The 18,482-nt window shown below is 36.4% G+C and overlaps 1 protein-coding gene and 2 non-coding genes across 3 annotated transcripts; all 3 read left to right on the top strand.

The window, feature by feature from the left end:
- The first annotated feature begins 1,325 nt into the window (after nucleotides 1–1,325).
- LOC129789909 (alpha-N-acetylgalactosaminidase-like) lies at nucleotides 1,326–5,288 on the top strand. The gene is made up of 6 exons (XM_055827033.1): nucleotides 1,326–1,613; nucleotides 3,740–3,914; nucleotides 3,994–4,263; nucleotides 4,384–4,758; nucleotides 4,826–4,975; nucleotides 5,061–5,288. The coding sequence occupies exons 1-6, from the start codon at nucleotides 1,456–1,458 to the stop codon at nucleotides 5,193–5,195; spliced, it is 1,263 nt and encodes a 420-aa protein (XP_055683008.1). The 5' UTR covers nucleotides 1,326–1,455; the 3' UTR covers nucleotides 5,196–5,288.
- An 8,905-nt stretch (nucleotides 5,289–14,193) lies between these two features.
- On the top strand, nucleotides 14,194–14,265 carry Trnaq-uug (transfer RNA glutamine (anticodon UUG)). The gene has a single exon. It is a non-coding gene; the product is annotated as a tRNA-Gln (tRNA).
- A 125-nt stretch (nucleotides 14,266–14,390) lies between these two features.
- Trnaq-cug (transfer RNA glutamine (anticodon CUG)) lies at nucleotides 14,391–14,462 on the top strand. Its single transcript has one exon. It is a non-coding gene; the product is annotated as a tRNA-Gln (tRNA).
- Nucleotides 14,463–18,482: the final 4,020 nt, after the last annotated feature.

The raw sequence follows: 18,482 nt of genomic DNA, 5'->3' as shown, positions 1-18,482 counted from the left end.
TTGATATGAAAATAATTTCTTAAAGCTTCTAAAGAAAATCCTGAACTTTTAAAACTTTCAAGGGGTGTTTGGGAGACACCAAAACATCCTTCCTGGCTACGCCCCTGTACCATAAGGTAATGGAGAAAAAAAAGTTACAATCTGTGTGATTAAGAGGGAAAAGTAACAAAAATTTCAAGAAAAAAGCTTGTACGGAAAAATATAGTGAATGAGAAGTTTCTCTTACTTTTTCCTCTGTAGCTTTTCTTCTTCATTCCCACATCTTTTAGCTTTTCTTTGTGCAATTCATCTGACTAAAGAACATCTCCCGACTCAACATATAATATACAGGTGGATTGAGAGGGAAGGAACAACAAGGAAATATTTTTCTTTTTTTATTTTAGTATCATCTTCGGGTATTTTTCTTCTCGTGGAAGATTAATTTTAAACCTTTCAATGAACAAGAAAAAATAGCTGAAAAGCTATTTAAATTAAGGATTGCAAAAATGTAATAATTTATACAAAATCTAAAGCTTAACGACAAATAATAAAATTCTTTATTAAGTGTTCTTTCAAGCTCAAAGTTTCTGTTTTTATCGGAAAACTAAAAAAGACTTCTTCACAGTTCACAGCAGCAAAGGGTGAAAATTGGCCCACCTTTTACCATACACTTTAACTTTATCATTCTGCACCATCTGCCCTAGTTTCAACACCACTGAGCATAACTTTAAATTTATCTTTTATTAACTTCATCGCCGCCCCTCCCAATGTTTGATGGCATTTTGAAGGGCTGTCAGTGAAAATTGCGAAAGTGCAGAGAAAATGATTTTTTTCCTTTATTACAACAGATAGGTACAAACTATACAAAGAGCTGTGATTTAATTAATTTCATAACCCTTTGTTAGCTATTTAGGGCTCTCTGATTAATCAATCACGCGCTGCTGTAACGCACAATTTGGAAGCTTCTTGCGAAGTAAATTATTTGCCATTTGCACAGGGTGTCACCCAAGTTGAATGCTTTGAAGTTAACGCACCCCTTCGTTGTGTAGGGGGATGGTGGGGACAATTATGTCTTTACTTCGCACACTTTCATGTTGAACATGGCGGGAAAACTATGCGAGAAATTCAAGATGATGAATCATGCAGAGGAAGAACTTCATGAGGTAGCATCTGTTCCAACAGCACTGTCCCCCAACCCCCGGCTGCTCTTATCAACTCCCTGGCATGGCTCTTAATTAATATCGTGCTGCATGTTGTCACGGTGCTATCTCAGCTGGTGAGCGCGCCCAACTCACGCTTGCATTGAGTAAGGTGTGTAGACTGATAAGCAGACATATAGTGCAAATATAGTAGTTGTAGTTTTTTTTTCCTAAAGCCACGATGACCGATTAGCCTCTGGCTGATAACCTTTTGCAGTTGCATAAATTTTTCCTTATAAATACGCACGGCTCCCCGGACTGTGGTCAGTCAGTTGTGATGAAGTTAATTGTAGTGGCAGTGCTGTTCGTATTAGCTGTGACGCCTGGGGAGGGCCTAGACAATGGCCTGGCGCGTACACCTCCCATGGGTTGGCTAAACTGGGAGCGCTTCCGTTGCATCACAGACTGTGCCAACTTTCCCGATGAGTGTGTCAGGTTGGAAGCATATTTTTAATTATTTTTTCTCTTTCTCAGTGCTTTAGTTCTTATTTAAGTGCTAAAAATACACTGTGAGGAAAAGTTTGTTAATAAAGAAAAGGTTTTTTTCACGATTGACTAGGTTAACATTTTATGGAGATATGTTAAAAATTTTATTAAATTCCAAATGTGCCAGCAAATAATTTTAAAAAAAAGCTGAAAAATGAATTTTAGAACAAAAAATTTAATAAATTTCCAATTTTTTTAAACAAATGCTGGAGGAAAAAAATATTAAAAAGTCAATCATAACGCGTCCAGTTATAAGAGTTGGTGTCCCACAACGTGTAGAAGTTTGTTTATGCGTTATAATGCGATTTGTGAGCAGAATTAGTAGGCAAAGTTGATTTTTTTGTGAAATTCAGCAATTTCATGCATAAAAATGGACATATCTCTAGTTCTATAACACCTACAGAAATTTCGTGACTAGTTTTGGAAAGGTCCTGAAATATGCTATAATTTGATATATATCTCAATGATTTTCAAGGTCACCTCTAGAACACAAAATGGCGGATTTTTGTTTCACAAAAAGAATTTTTCGCATTTTTCGTCCTGAAGGAATGGTTCTAGAGGTTTCTGATGTTATAGAAACTTGTAGATAATTGCGAAACCTTTAATTTGATACCAAGTTGAGTCAAATCGGGCATGCGGTTCAAGAGATATGGTGCTTAGAACTTTTCAAATGCAAGAATTTTTCAAATAGCCATATCTTCTAAACGGCGACATAGATTTGCTTCATTTTCGGACTGGTGACAGATATTGAGTCAGGCCACAACATATCAAAATTTAAAGGAAATCGATGATGGGGATTCGGAGATATTGCCCCTTAAAGTTGGGCAATTTTTGTTTTTGATTTTAGCGCCTCTTGCGGATGTTTTTGGAACTTGGAATGTTCTAGACAGTTGTAGGGCTTCTCAATACCTTTCATTTGATACCAAGATGGTCAAAATCGGTCAAGCCGTTCTCGAGTTATATCGAAAAAACACTTTTTGCTTTAAACCGCCATATTTGCTAAACGGCTAGACCGATTTTCAAGTATGATTTGTTGATGAAAACGTCTCACTAAGCCCTACAACATACTAAAATTTCAGACCTCTAGCTACAAGGGAACTGGTTGACGGTGTTTCAAAATGGCGGACGGCGGCCATCTTGGATTTTGAAAATGCGAAAAAATGAAATTTTACACCCACATTTCTATAGAAAACTTCAAACCGGAAGTCTCTATCTGTCACCGTTCTCGAGCTATAAGGCAAAATGTGGAGTCCGGGCCGGCAGGCCGGCCGGATCAAAATTTTTCCACCACCATTTTCAGAATGTGGGTTGTCTAAAACTTACTCATACCAAGTTTGAGCTCGATCTGAGGTGGTCGGTTTTTCCGACGATTACAATACTTGGTGTTGGCCACGAAGTGGAACACCAACTAATTAAAAAAGTGGAATTGTACAATTCAGTTGCTAATTAATTAAGCTATAAAAATCAATTTTTATAGTTTTCTTTTTTTAAAAAAAAGTGCTTTTTTACCTTTTAAAAAAAAGCTTAATTTATTCAAATTGGTCCAGCTGTTTTTTTTTTTATTATTTTTCACTTTATTTGAGATATTTTTCAATGAATTTTCATTTTTGTTTAGTTACTCGATATGTTAAAATCCGATTTTGACAAATTAAACGTTTTAATAATTTAAAATTGATCAAAATCGGTTAAGTAGTTCTTCTACTTCGCCCAATTTGTCTTCTGCATAAAATTAATCACCAAAAATTGTTTCAGTAATTTATGTCAGTGTTTAAGTATAAATTAAATGTTTAATAAAATTGAGCATAAAAATTATCTACCATCAATTTACATGATAATGAAAAACTTACCAAATTCAAGATTTGTTTTACTGAGCAAATTATTTTTATTTATTCTTTACTAAAATTCCTTTAAATCTAATAAAATAAAATAAATTTAATAAGAAACCTCTAAAAATTTCCCTAATTCCCCGCACTATTTCTAACAGTGTTGAGGAAGATGATAGCACAAAGTTTCTTGTGAATTATTGGAATATATAGGCGGAATAGGTAATTTCTCCAACAAAATTTCTTGCACAGTGAGAAACTCTTCAAACGTACGGCGGACCGTCTGGTGGAGGATGGCTACCTGGCCCTTGGATATGAGTACGTGATCGTGGATGACTGTTGGATGGAAATGGAACGAGATGAGGAAGGACGTTTAGTGGCAGACCGTGAACGTTTCCCAAATGGGATAAAAGCTCTTGCAGACTATGTAGGTTACATATAAAAGCTTCTCTATATATCCCAAAAAGTTCTAATGGGAAAGTATGTATCTTTGCTCTCTCTCAAAGATTCACGAAAGGGGATTAAAATTTGGAATTTACGAGGACTATGGGACGAAGACGTGCGCCGGATATCCGGGTATTCTGAATTATATGGAAATTGATGCACAAACTTTTGCCGATTGGGGTGTGGACTATGTGAAGCTCGATGGGTGCTATGCGTCAGTTGAGGATATGGATTCGGGGTATCCTGCCTTTGGGAGGTTACTCAATGAAACAGGACGTCCCATGGTTTATTCATGCAGCTGGCCAGTTTACCAGGAAGTCAATGGGATTATTGTGAGTCATCACTTAGTCCTTGCGCACTCCTACATATTTTTTTTAAAATTGAGCTTTCAGAGCTTTGTCCTGGAGATTTTTTTTTTGAAGAGATTTTCCTAAAGACTATCTTATCTATAGCCTGACTACGACGCTTTGAGAAGAACCTGTAATCTTTGGAGAAATTGGGGCGACATTGACGACTCATGGGAGTCTGTAAGATCAATAACAAAGTACTTTGCAGACAATCAAGATCGTATTCAGCACGTTGCTGGTCCAGGACACTGGAATGACCCAGATATGCTCATCATAGGAAACTACGGGCTGAGTGTTGATCAGAGCAAGGCACAAATGGCAATTTGGGCCATTCTCGCGGCACCTCTTCTCATGTCCAATGACCTGGATAGAATTAGACCAGAATTCCGTGAAATTCTCCAAAACCGCGACATTATTGCGGTGAATCAGGACCCACTTGGTCTCCAAGGCAGACGCATTCGGTACACCAACAAGATTGAGGTGAATGCAGACCCCGCAGAGGGGCGTGAAGGAGGAAATTTAATTTGAATCGATTTTCAATCTGTAGGTGTGGGTGAGGCCCGTTTTGCCAACATGGGGAATTAATTACTCATATGCTGTGGCTTTTGTTAGCCACAGAACAGATGGGGCACCCTATACGCTAAGTTTGGACATTAAAAGTCTCGGACTAAAGAGCACAATGCGCTATGCAGTTTATGTGAGTTTCTCAGCTTTGAAACTTTTCGATAATTTTCACACAAAATTATATAATTTAATTTATTTTCCTTCCTTCCAAAATGCAGGATTTGTTCGAGAAAAGTACGCGCTTTATCGTGGGTAGATCGTCAAAATCACCAAAGCTTCAGATCCGCGTTAATCCATCGGGAGTTGTCTTTTACAAATTCGAAGCACTAGACCCAAATGCGAGGTTTCGCTAAAATATAGACCCTCCGTGGCTTAGGGAGTTATTGTTAATTATCATTTGTTAATGCGATGAAAATTATGAATAATAAATGGTGGCTTGTACAGTATGCAAATTGCAATTTGCATGGAAAAGCTCCCCCATTTGGTGCACCCAAACGGAGGCTTTCAGCAGCCAGGATTAGGATGCTAATGTACAATTTCTCCGCAATGTGATGGTAAAATTCTCTTGAGAGTAAGTAGCTTGAGGCAATTAGCAAAAAAAAAATGAGATGAAACTTTTTATCGCAAAACACCCCGAAAAACACTTTCACCGAGAAAACTTCCTTCGCCGGAAGTTCATTATATTAATTTCTTATATTCAAAAGCTGTGCCAGCTGTTGCAAGTTCCTGCTAAAAGTTAGCATTAAGCGTGGGGAAGAAATGCATTAAATAATGCATTTTGTTTTATACGCCTTCTTAAGGGCTGTGAGTAGGCAATTAATTTGCTAAGGAAAATAGTCGTAAATGCCAAAGTTTTCAATTAAAAGGAAAAAAGCTCTTTTCTTTTCATTTTAATTTAATTTGAAATATTTTTTTGTTAAATAAAATACCTACTTTACAGCTCTTGACAAAGCTCAGACTTAGTTTCAGAGACTTCGAGAAGAACTCATACGTCTTTCAACACTCACTATTAGAATTTAATGTATAAATTCTAATTGATAAAACTTCAAAAATTTTATAATAATAAACACGAGCTTGCGAAACTTTTTACAGATTTCATTAAAACTTAATTTATTCGTCAAATTTAAACTTTCTTTTCACATTCAAAAGCTCTGAATTATAAAGTAAAAGTCTTTCAAAACCACAAAATTAATTGCAAAAACTTTGGAAGCTCTCAAAGATGTTTTGTATAAAACATATTTAAACTTGTGTTAAATTTTAATTTATTAATTTAGCTTCAACTTTGTTCGGCATTACTAATTGATGAATACAAGAAGGATGTCTCAGTCTTAAAAATATATTCAAGAAATAAACTGTTGCTCAAAATAATAGTCTAGTTTATTTTTGAACTTGAAATATATAAAAATATGAATTTATGATATTCAGATTTTCAAAAAGATTTGTTTTTATTTTTTTTATATGATTATTCTATCTTTACGAGAAAAAATATAGAAATTTTCTAAAACCAGTGAAGTGGCAGAATTACCTCTAGAAAAAATAAATTCTAGAATATATTTTTTCCAGTACTCCAGAGCTTTTCATGGGAGCTTTTAGATTCTAAATGCACATCTCGTAATTTTGCTAATGAAAAGAATTATCTCATGACATGATGCTTTGGAGAGATAATCCACTTAGCTGCATTATATGTATATGTTTCCTGAAGACGCGAGAAATGTTTTTTAAAAGAAAAAAAAAGCTCTCGGATATACCCCAAGAGCGTGGCGCAAAGAGCAATGTTTAATTAAATATAAAGCGAAAGAGACAAGCTCGCGCGCGACTTTGAGGCGCGCGTGAAGAAAGTGAAAAGTTGCGGAAATAATAGAGGAATCCGATTATATCCATTAAGTACCGAGCACATTGTTAACCTCTTGACGACTCATGAGCTTCGACATGTGCGACACGAGTGCTTGATGAAAGTTGGATGCTGAGGATGTAATTAGTTTAATAATTACACACACACACAACTCCTCATGACAGAGGGATCCTCTTAGAAGATTTCCCAGAAGGCTTTTCCTCTTCGTCGTTTGCCATTAATTATTTTCTCAGGCCCATCACCCTCACAGCATCAATCCACCCCCTCTTTTGCGCGTCAAAAAGTGCAGTGCTATGTTTATGTGTTGCTGAAAATCGATTTGGCTCTATGCTGTGGGGTTGTACAACAGAGGCTCCGGAATAGATGAGCTTTGGGCAAGGGTAGGATGAAAAAATGGGTCTCCCCAGGAGATACGGCTCGGAGGAAATTATGAAAGATGTCGAGGAATAAATCATGAGGGGGTATATCGGGGGGAAAATGGGAAAACTTCACCGCAGAGACACGATGTACATCATTTCCTAGCAAAACCCCTCTCGCTCACTCCCCCCAAGCCACACTCATCCTCCTTCCTCTGCGAAAGAATTCAATTGGCGCCAAATGCAAAGACAGGAGCACACCACCCTTCTCACACAGCTCGAGGGTTAAGTTCTTGACTGGCGGTGGCAATTCACAAAGTGTCAACACCGCTCGGCTGAAAATAAATGGTTCCATACTGCCAAAAATTGGGTGTACTCAAGGGGGCCTCGGCGACAGGGAAAATTTCACAGCCCCCCGAAGAATGTCTCTTGCAAAATGCGAGAAGAAAATTGAAAATTAATTTACGAAATTCCGTAACAACTCTGAGGGTAGCGTTGCAATTGAAATTTGTGGTCGAACCAGACATTTCCAATTTACAGAAGCACTGTACCATTCTCTCGTTGAATTTGCAGCAAAAGCACCCAAATTTATTTCTCACAGACAAGGAATGGGTAATGGTCTTATTTTCACTGTTGAACCTTATTTATTTTCAGTTGAAAATTACTTGGAAATTCATGGAGGTTTTCACTTAAACTTTATCACTCTTCTTTAAACAATTTTCTATGTGAATCAGAAATGTTCTAGAAGGTTACTAAGGTAAGACGTGATTTTGTATTTTATTGTTAAATTTTTAAAATAATTTTATGGGTAAATGCTTTAGAAATCTTGAAAGATTCTTTGAAAAATTATTTATTTCTTTGAACTTTTCTTAAAGAACTTTAAAAACGTTAGAATTCTGAGCTAGGAGTTTAAAAAACTTTAAAAATCTGTGTTTTAGATAGACAGATATCTGGAGAAGAAATCAAAAAATATAATTTTTCAAAAATTAAGTAAATTCTCAGCCAGTTGATTTAAGAATTACAAGAAACTAACTAGACTTTATTCAAGATTTTAATTTTCTAACTATAAATTTCAAAATCTTATTCGATTATGCTATCCGACTGACCTAAAAACTTGCAATAATATCTTTCTTAATTAAAAAAATAATGATTTCTTTTGAAAATTTTTCTTCTGATTCTACTTAATATACAAGAAAGGACTCAAAAGTCAATTAAAACACCCAATCCTTTTATATATGTATATCGCATACATTTCAAGTGAAAATAATTGCAAAGAACTTATGCAAATTATGCTTTTCCAAGAAATTCTGGTCCGAAGCAAAACATAACCCTTTTGACTATGTATGAACGTCTAACTTTGAAGTGCAAGGAATTGTAATGAAACAATTTTTGCTTGGATGATTTTCTGATAATTACAAAACAGAATAAAATAGTTTGTGGTCAGAGCGGTGTTGAGGGGGTGTAGATAGAAGAAGGAGTTTGTTGGAAAATCTTACACACTCTGTGTATCAAAAAGTTCTTTTTGGGGGTGGAGGAAAAGTCTTGATTTTTTTTGGAGGGAAAATTATGTTCTATAGGCCTGTGAATGAGGGGTGAAAAAGGTCCTAACTATGGGTATGAGGGATGTGGTCGAATAAATCATGAAATACGACACATCACAGGAAAATGGGAAAACTTACCTCATCCCGCCTGGTGTTTTAGAGGGATGGTTTGTGCGGTGAAATGGATGAGACGAAAAAAACGTGACACAAGACGATAAAATAAAATATATTAGATGGAATATATTTTTTGTCTCATCCCCATACCCTCTAAAAGCTCTTCTCCACTCTATTCTAAATGGAGATTATAGACTTTCACCACGTGAGAGAGCACAAGTCGTAAATAAGGGATGATTTGAAGCATTAAATGGCCACAAAACACCACACTTTTATCACTTCATTTCCCCCACTTCACACCCATCCACAGCAGTCCACATGGAGAAAAAAAAATTTAGACGTGTCAGGGAAAATGTTGTCGGAAAATTACTTGGTGAAGAGAGCACAAACCCTCAAAAGGGACTCCACTCTACCTTTTCGCGCGCAAGTTAATTTAGCGAAGGAAATTATTTTTATTGTTCTTCCATGCGAAAAGTTAAACAAAAAGGGGAATGTTTTACTCCATTTCTGCACCCCCAAGTGCACTGTAGGTCACCCACAATCCCTCCATCGCACACAAAACTCGCGCGAGTTTTCCCTGAGAAAATACACACCCACACAAGTTAAATTGTGTTGAGTAGCAGTAATTTTTCAATTTATCCCTCTCTCAAATATTAGCACACAAAATATTTTTCAATGTTGCAGAAGTAATTGCAAATCCACCGCAGAAATATCATTTTTATCCACCCATCTCTCCATCCAACTGAAACAAAGAAGAATTTAATCCACGATGGAGCGATGATATGAAATTTAATATTTTCACCAATCCCCCTGTGTCCCATTCGTAATCCACCCCGCACGTTCCGCTGAGGATTATCCCGCCGCGCGTCAAAATTCAAATTCACAATTTTTCGGACTGTTGTGCGTATTAAATTCTCCGTAGAACAGCGATGAAAATATGGGAGGGGTTGCGGTGGGATAGGGAAAAGACAAGGCGATTTATGTTCTCCGAGGTCCCCTGCGTTGTACACACCACGATTAAATTCCACCGAACAACCCCAAAAAATCAATTTCTTTCGCAATGAATCCCTGATTGCGTAGCTAATTGCTTTCGATTAAATAAAAATTCCACCCACTTTGGATTCTGTGGCAGCACGACTCGCTCGGATAAAAAAATCTCCCGGTGATTGTGGTTCGATTTGTGGGTTCTTTCACCGTGTGGGGTAGCACAGGAATTGCAATTGAGATGCTCTACACTCAGGGAAAACAAAAAAAGCTTCTTGTGGAAGCTTTTATGGCTAATTTGATTTTTTAAAGTGTAACAGTGGGGGCGCCAGGTACCAGGTTAATTTATCTTTGCTTACTAATTAGGGACGTAGCCGGAAATCTATTCTAGGGGGTGATTTTTTAGTAGAAAATATTTTTTTTTAAATTAAATTAAAAGACTCTAAATTTAAATGAAACATAATTTGTATTAGAAATCGATGATTTAAATGACTAAAAGCGTATCAATAAAAGCTTTTGCTTGAGAAATTTTAACGTCATGACATTCCATTTTTAACGATTGACGTTTATTTTTAAATAATTGCCGATTTTCTAACGTTCTAACGTTTTTTTTTGCTTTAAATTTTCATTGATTTTCTTAGATTGTAGGAAAGTACATTGCCTTTCTCCCACATCAATTGAGGCTCTCTGTGTGGCAGAAAGGGGTGTCTGTGTAAAGGGGGATGGAAGGTGGATTGAAAATGAGAGAATGAGGGTAGGAGTAGGAATAAATGGGGCAACGTGACCTGAATTAATTACAACATACTGGAAGCTGGGAAAGCAGCACTTCGGGCATCCCACATACATTTTAATGACAAGCAATTTTTGGTGAAATGGCAAATGATGATAAAATTTATTATTATCCAACCATAATGCATCCCTCCCACCCTCGCATGCCTCGCTATTAAATACCAATTGACTCCGTGTTTGCGAGCACATAAAATCGACATCAGGCTGCTCTTGGAAGTTTGGATGCTTTCGTTGTTGTCTATGTTGGACCTACATATTTTTTTCCGATGTGGAGTGAACTTAAAACCTCTCTGGGTACGATTAACTTGTCAGTGGAATAATTAAATTCAGCCCCCCCCCCCCCAAAAAAAAAAACAACGAATGCTCTTTTAATAAATTGAATATTTGTAGCTGATAAAATTTACATGAATGTTATGGATGTCAGGGGAAATTCGCTTAATTTTTACATGACATGAAGAACATGAAAAGCATGATAAAAAAAAAGTTCTACATTTTCCACAGAGAGAAAAATTCATTGAAATATCTTTTTTCATGTAATATTTGAATTTTTTTTTACATCCCCGGAAAACGCCAACGCATTTTGATGTACATTTTCCGGACATAAGGCTAGCTGTTTTTTTGTGCTGAGGAAGAATTTTCCAACAGGACAGCACTTTTCTGTCACAGAGTGAAACTCCATGGAATTTTGATGGTTGAGTGCCGACAGTTTCGGAGAAGGTCTGCCCCCTATCAGGCGTGCAAGTTGGGTGCTTTAGGATAAAGGAATTGTCTGAAAACTTTTCAAGGGGAGGCATGGGGGTGTTTTCTACTGAATAAAAATTTTCCACTCGTTGCAGTCTCCAAAGCGGATTAAGTTTTGCCCGTTTTTTGTGCCTCTAGTTGAGAAAATGCTTTCTCGAAGATTTTTTTTGGGCCACTCATTGGCCCCCATTCAAATGGCAAGAAGAAAAAAAGCTCCTATAAGAGGACTTTTCACAACTTTCCAAAAAGAGTGGAGCTTTTTATGTTCCAAAAGTACGACATTTTATCGAAGGAAAACACAAGGGACGATTGAACAATAATATTTTTCAAGTAGCCTCGGATAGAGAAAATTCTATTATGACAAATTTCTTTGTGAGAATTTTCACTCAGAAGCTTTGGTTGAGCTCTTCCTTGCCCCTTTGCACCTTTCTCCGGAGAACTTTCTCGTGGAAACTGCATTGTCTATTAAGTGTTCTATTTGGCGTGAAATTGCTGAGGAATTCCTTTGGGCAAAAGTCTCGTGCGGGATAAGCATCAAACCAGCAAGAGCGGCGTGGGAGTGGTGGGAAAATTCCTATTCATCCGAATCAGCAAATAACGTTTTGCTATTTGTAAACTCCTCGTAATTATCTTGATTTCGTCTGAATCGTCTTTCAATTTGATAAGATCAAGAGTAGAGAGGATTTGTGGGGGAGAGGGTGGCATAATCTGCCGACATATTTACAACCCCTCGTGCCACCCTCAATGATGTGAATCTCATTCCGAAGCGGAAATCACTTTGGAAATCTCCCGGCGCGTTTCTTGCTTTTCCCTTGAATCTCATACTGATGGATTTACTGAGAATCCTTGCACATTCCCAAAAGGGATTCCTCCCTTTTCTGTGAGCGTCTTTTCTCAGGCTGCCCCCTTCCGAAAATACCATCTTGCTGTGAAGAATTTCTTCGATACAATTTCTAGAAGCGAGTGGGTATTTCGTCACCGATATCCTGTGAAGCTCCCGATAAGCGCTAAACAATAAAATTCTCTTGCCTTTTGCCTCATCCCAAAAGCATCGACTGAATGTGAATCCAAAGACATTCGGAATAATTTATCGTATCTAAGGGGTAAAGAAGAAGTATCGAAATTGCCTACAAGATTTCATTGAGTTCGGATTATGTTGTGGTAATTGAATCGATTTGGATGTTATTTAGAACCCAAAAATTCTCCTAAGTTCTTGTGATGGCATTTAAGCAATAAATTCTTCCGAAATCCCACTAAAACTTAAATAGTTCAAGGCTGTGTGTTATACATAATTTTCCACGAAAGATTCAAAAGCTTGTACATGGAATGTTATTCAGAAATAGAAAAATTCCCAGAAGACCAATTCTGTGCAGGGGTTTGTAAATAAATAATATGGAAAATCAGAAGACGTCAGTCGTAGAAAACACCCCACATAGGTGGTGAGAAGTTGACAATTTTCCTGGAAAACTAATAATATTCTCATATTGTTCATTGACATGTATGTTTGATTGTATTTTTTTTTAAATCTTTCGAATGAAAAAATGAATAAACTCTTTTAAGGCTTATAAAAAGCCCAAAAATCTGTTAAATTATGGTAATAATTTAAACAGACTGCAAATGGCAGTAAAAAATGGGAAATGGAAGTAAATTCAAGAAAGCAAAAATCACAAAAAGACCCCATCAGGAGAGCTTTTGCCACCTTTGGTGAAAGGTGGCAAAAAAAGTGATGAATTGAATGTAAGTCACTCGAGTTGGGGGTGGGTGGACGTCACACCGAGGGCTGCAATATTTCTCCAAATCATACAGTTTTTCTCTCAGTCATTCTCCGGAAAATCCACCCCATGTAGAAGCACAGAAGAAGTCGAATTTCTATGGATTCATTGCGATTGACAGGGATGTCTCTGTTTTATGCCATCCCCATGACATCTGGCAAGAATTCACCCAGATAGGGATGAAATTCTGGGAGAGAAAATTTAATGAACTATAGTGGCGGCATGAAAATTTGCAAAGCCTGCAGACGTGCTGAAAAGCCTCCTCCACTGTCTGGCATGAAATGGCATCCCATCTTGCCGGGATAATGAGCAGAAAATGACAAATCAATTATAGATTGTGTGACGTTGGATGTATTCAACATGCTCGTAGACAATGTTCTCGATGTCTGAAGGGAGATAATTAATTCCCATCGTGCTTCAGCACAAAATCGACTTAGTGCTCCCCTGACTCGGGGGATTTGTCACTTCACAACGATGGGTTGGAGGGATACCGAGATGTGAGTCAAAGCGGAAGGGCTGAAATGAAAATTAATTAAAAATTACATTTTTAAGCTACTTCACCTTCATGCAACACCCACAATGGCCCTAAAGCTCTCGAAAGTTCTGCTAATTGTACATAATTTAAGGCTTTCTCGTTGAAAGCTTTAACAGGGCTTTAATTGAGCTTTTGCAGGCCACATCGGCTTTCATCTCCCACCGTGTAAGTACCGCCCAAGACATGGTGGCGAATTATGTTAAGAGAAATTGACAATCAAATTAATGAAAGTTTGTGAGAAAACCCCGGAAAACCCTTTCAAAGTTTCCCACAGCTGGATGTCCGTTACATCAAGGATATATGGAATTCTTTATTTGAATTAAAAAAAATCGTTAGTAAAGCAACTCTTTAGAGAAATTTATAAAATAATATTAAATTGTTGAAGCAGATAGACTTTAATCATTGATATAAAATCTATTTGCTCACATTTGCTTATTGATGCCCACAACATTGATTAAATATTTGATAACAGCTTTGTAGCAATTGAACTGTTTGAACACATAAAAGCATTTCAGCATCATAACTCTGTTTATTTTGAGCAATAATCGAGCAGAATGTTTGCCTTATCAAAAAGTGATCTACGTCAATTGACCCACATTGCTTAATTAAAAATATCTATTGACACAAGTTTTTAATGAATTTTGACTATTTAATGGGACGAATATGTGGTTCCATGGTGTAATGGTTAGCACTCTGGACTTTGAATCCAGCGATCCGAGTTCAAATCTCGGTGGAACCTTCTTTTTTAATTTAATTTTATTTATTTCAAGGAAGAATAATTTTCTTTTCTTAAAGATTAAAAAATAAATAAAAAATTCTTCTTTGGTATTATTAAATTTTAGTTATTTAACGAGGCGAATATGTGGTTCCATGGTGTAATGGTTAGCACTCTGGACTCTGAATCCAGCGATCTGAGTTCAAATCTCGGTGGAACCTTCTTTATATTCATTTTTTTTTTTAAATCTAAATTTCAACAAATTATTAATTTTCTTTTTTTTACACCAAAAATGATCAAAAACTATCCATTCTAACCTAATTTAAATAAATAATATTCAACATAGCGTCTTCAATTAAATTCCAAATTCAAATCTATGTCTGGGTTCGAATCTCAGCTACAGAAAAATGTGAAAATAAATAATCTGGGATTTATGTCGGGTGGAATAAGTCTGTTAGACAATCATATTAAATTTTCTTTGTGAGAAAATCTCCCTCCGAAGCTGATGAGAATTAAAATCTCAATAGCTTCTGTATGTGATTTGTGCCCAATTGTTAGGAACATAAGAAGTTAATCCCTATAATTGGAAAGAAAATCCCAGCATTGTTGGGGTTTTGAATATAATGGAAAATTTTCCAAGAAAGTTAAACGATTTTCAGAAATCAATGAAGATTTCATGGAGATTTGATTTTATTGTCTGTGGGTGAAATTTTGAAGAAAAAAAAATGAAGAAAATTTCGCTGTAAAAGCTCTCAATCAAATTCAGTCTTGAGAGACATATTTCTAAATTTTTCCATGTTGCAGTTGGAAGTTTCCCAATAAATTGTTGAGAGTGGCCATTTGAGGAATTTTCCGAGAATTTTGTGATGATTGAAAATATAAAAGTTGTATGTGTGGTAAGTTTTGGTCCGGGAGACAACTTTGAATTCCCCAACAAGGGGGTATTTTTGCTATATATGGGGTTAAAATCAATTTTCCAGCAAAACATGACGGACTTTACCCTCTCGTGGGGATTCCACTAAAACATTCTCAATGCTTTTGGAATGCGTTTATGAAATTCCAAGAACGGTTAGATTGAGGAGTATTGAAAATTTTCACAAAAATTGCTGACCAGGGAAAATTCTTACGAGTCCACAATGTGTGACAAATGCAAGTACCGAATGTTTGAAAAGAGAATTTCCCCAAGAAGTTTTGGCATTTCAAGGAGAGAATTTCTTTCCTTCGCTGAGCGTCTTAAATTGAGAAAATTATTCGTTTTGATTTTAATTGCACAACATGGCAAATTTAATGTTAAACATCCTTTCAAGATATGTCCTTGTGCGCTCATTTTATTGATCTGTTTATTCAATATAGAGCAACCCACATTTATATTGACATCATCTCTGCTCAGTCGCTACACACAAATTGATAAATAGAACATGGCAAATAGAATGCTGTATGATTAATTCTCATCCCAACCACGAAACATTCCTCCCACATTGCGTGCTGAGAATTTTCTGCAAATTATTTGTCACCTTCGCAAGCTTTTCATGCAATTTCAAGAACTCCTATCTTGGGATTAGTTTGTGGAAGCTTTCAAACACGCGTGCATATATAGTTAATTTGATGCACATCTCCCGCATTCGCGCAATGAAAAGCCATAGAGGTGAAAAGGAAATGCCGCATAGAATTTTCCCCAAGAGACTTTTACCAACGCGCACTCTTCTGTGTTTTTTCCCTCTGCCCCATTGCCATTCGCAAAAGGGTTTTCCTTGACACCACATAAATCCACCAAGAGGCTTTCGTGTGGAAACTTTGTGCGAATGCCATGTGAAAAAAAGGACGATTATAAGTCAATTCCTATGTAACATGTGAATAAAGTTTTAACCCTCCCACACCCTCCCGAAAACTACTCTGCACTCTACTGTGGTGATAGAAAACTTTTCCGCTTTCTCTGCAGTGCGAATTGGAATCCTTTTGCAGAGCACAATTCTTACAATATGGAAACTTTTGCACCGCGCACGATGAATTCATTCGGAAATAATGAGGTTCAAAGCGGAGATTAAGGGATTTTAAGGGAAGTGACAGAAAATTAATTTTAAGTGTCATGAGAATTGAAAATGCATGATGCAATTACTTCGAAAACTGTCCAAGAATTTAATTTTGCTAATTTTCCCGTCACCGTGAAATTGATGAAAAAGTGGTTTGGAGAAAATTAAATACCTATGTCAGCAAAATTATGCTGACTGGTTAATGAGGTAAAAAAGGAAGTAGTTCCTCAATTTTAATCAAAGTTCTCACAATCTTTTCAGCAAACTTACTCACAAAAATTCAGTTTTTATTTGAAAAAATAAAACTAAATTACTCCTGATGAAATATTTCCAGCAGGGCCTGTAAAAATCCATAACCAAATTGTATATTTTATTAGAATTTCACTACAAGACCATTCTTTAAACATTGTCAAAGCTTTTTGTGGGCATAAAACCATGTTTGGCACAAAATAAAATACTCCCAATCATAAAATATACACCACGATGGAGGCGCCTGGTGGGTTAGACAAGCAAAAACCGCTCATTCAAATAAATTTCAACGTATGTTGGCAAAAATTTCACACCCCCCTCCCCCCATTTCCACACCATGAATATGGAATTAGCCCAAAATAATAATCATTTTTCCAGCAACGTGAAATGCACGATATGGTGCGAATTTGGCATTTTTAATTATGGTTTATTACTCTGTGGCGAATTCAGTGGGGGTGCCACCGTGTTTAATGTTTAATTTCACAAGCACCACAATCGTAAAGTTGAGTGTACCCCCTGTGTGAAAAAGCAACTCCCCCTGAATGCTACTCTGCCGTATATACGGGTTTATCCCAAAATTTAGAAGGATATTCGGTTTTGTGCTAAATACAAAATAAATTTCATTGTATTTAATTTGAGAAATTATTCCTACTGCATGTCATTATTTCCTTAGATAATCACATTTAAGGAGAGAGCATTAATTTTCCGGTAGGGAAAACTAGAAGATACATCCAGCACGGGAAAGCTCTCGCATTATATTGCACTCTTCACCCGGGCTAAGCAGGGAATGAGGTGGAGTGGAGTGTTCTTGACACAGCACATCCGAAAGTACTTCAAAAGGATGCATTTCCTTATGAGACGAAAGATGCTGAAGGAGTTTGCGAAAATGAATATTAGAACATATTTGTGCTTTTCCATATAAACGAAGGGTTTGGCGCGCTTGTTCTCTGGAAGAAATCCCAACCTCCCCCTCTCTTTCATTTCTTGGAGTTTTCGTCCCCATTGGCAATGCATACACACACATTCGTGTTTATGAGTTTAAATTGTTTGAATTTCAATTTCACAAAACAATGATTTCACATTCCTATGCTACAAATTCCAAATAATGCTCTCTATGTTACATAAACCCCATATGGGAATGCTTCTCTAACATCTTCTCTCAGTTATAAGATTAGGAGGATGAGATGAAGCTCACTGGTTGTCAAAAGAATTAAATTAAATTTATTTTAATTTGTTGTTTGAGATGTGAGAAAGTTCAAAATCTGTCCAAGGTTCACAGAAATTAAAAGAAAATAAAGAAATCTAAAGGATTTTTAAAAGAGAATATTTTTTAATAATGGACCTCGGTCAATTTTCAATGTTGGGGGAGTCAAACGCGGGATCTCACCTTATTTTGAAATTCCTCGTTTATTATTTTTGCTACGTTTCGGAGCTTTATTTCGCCTTCCTCAGGCATTAATAATTGGGGGTATTTCTGTCAACATTGGTTTTCACTTTTTGCATCCACTTTGCACCAATTACGGTTCTCATCACCATGACTTTTTGACTTGAACTTAAAGTGAAAACCAATGTAGACAGAAATACTTCCAATTATTAATGCCTGAGGAAGGCGAAATAAAGCTCCGAAACGAAGCAAAAATAATAAACGAGGAATTTCAAAAAAGGTCAGATCCCGCGTTTAAGTCCCCCAATATTTTTGAAGTACTAAAAAATAAATCCATTAATCAATTTTCTTTTGTCGAAAACAAGAATAATTTTAATTTAACAATCCAACAGACATAAAATATGATTTAGAACCCATTAATAGTAGAAGGTGAATGTTTAATAAATACCCAAGCCCAATTATGTATACATATATGTACCTATATATGTAGGAATTTATCCATTGAATTTCATAATAAATTATTTGCATTACCTGTGCCAATTAATAAATGTATTTGAATCTGAATATTGAAGAGCAAA

This window comes from Lutzomyia longipalpis, chromosome 2, assembly GCF_024334085.1.
Source record: "Lutzomyia longipalpis isolate SR_M1_2022 chromosome 2, ASM2433408v1".
Classification (NCBI taxonomy): Eukaryota; Metazoa; Arthropoda; class Insecta; order Diptera; family Psychodidae; genus Lutzomyia; species Lutzomyia longipalpis.
The sequence above is the reverse complement of the archived record's forward strand: the minus strand, read 5'-3'. Positions and strand labels throughout refer to the sequence as shown.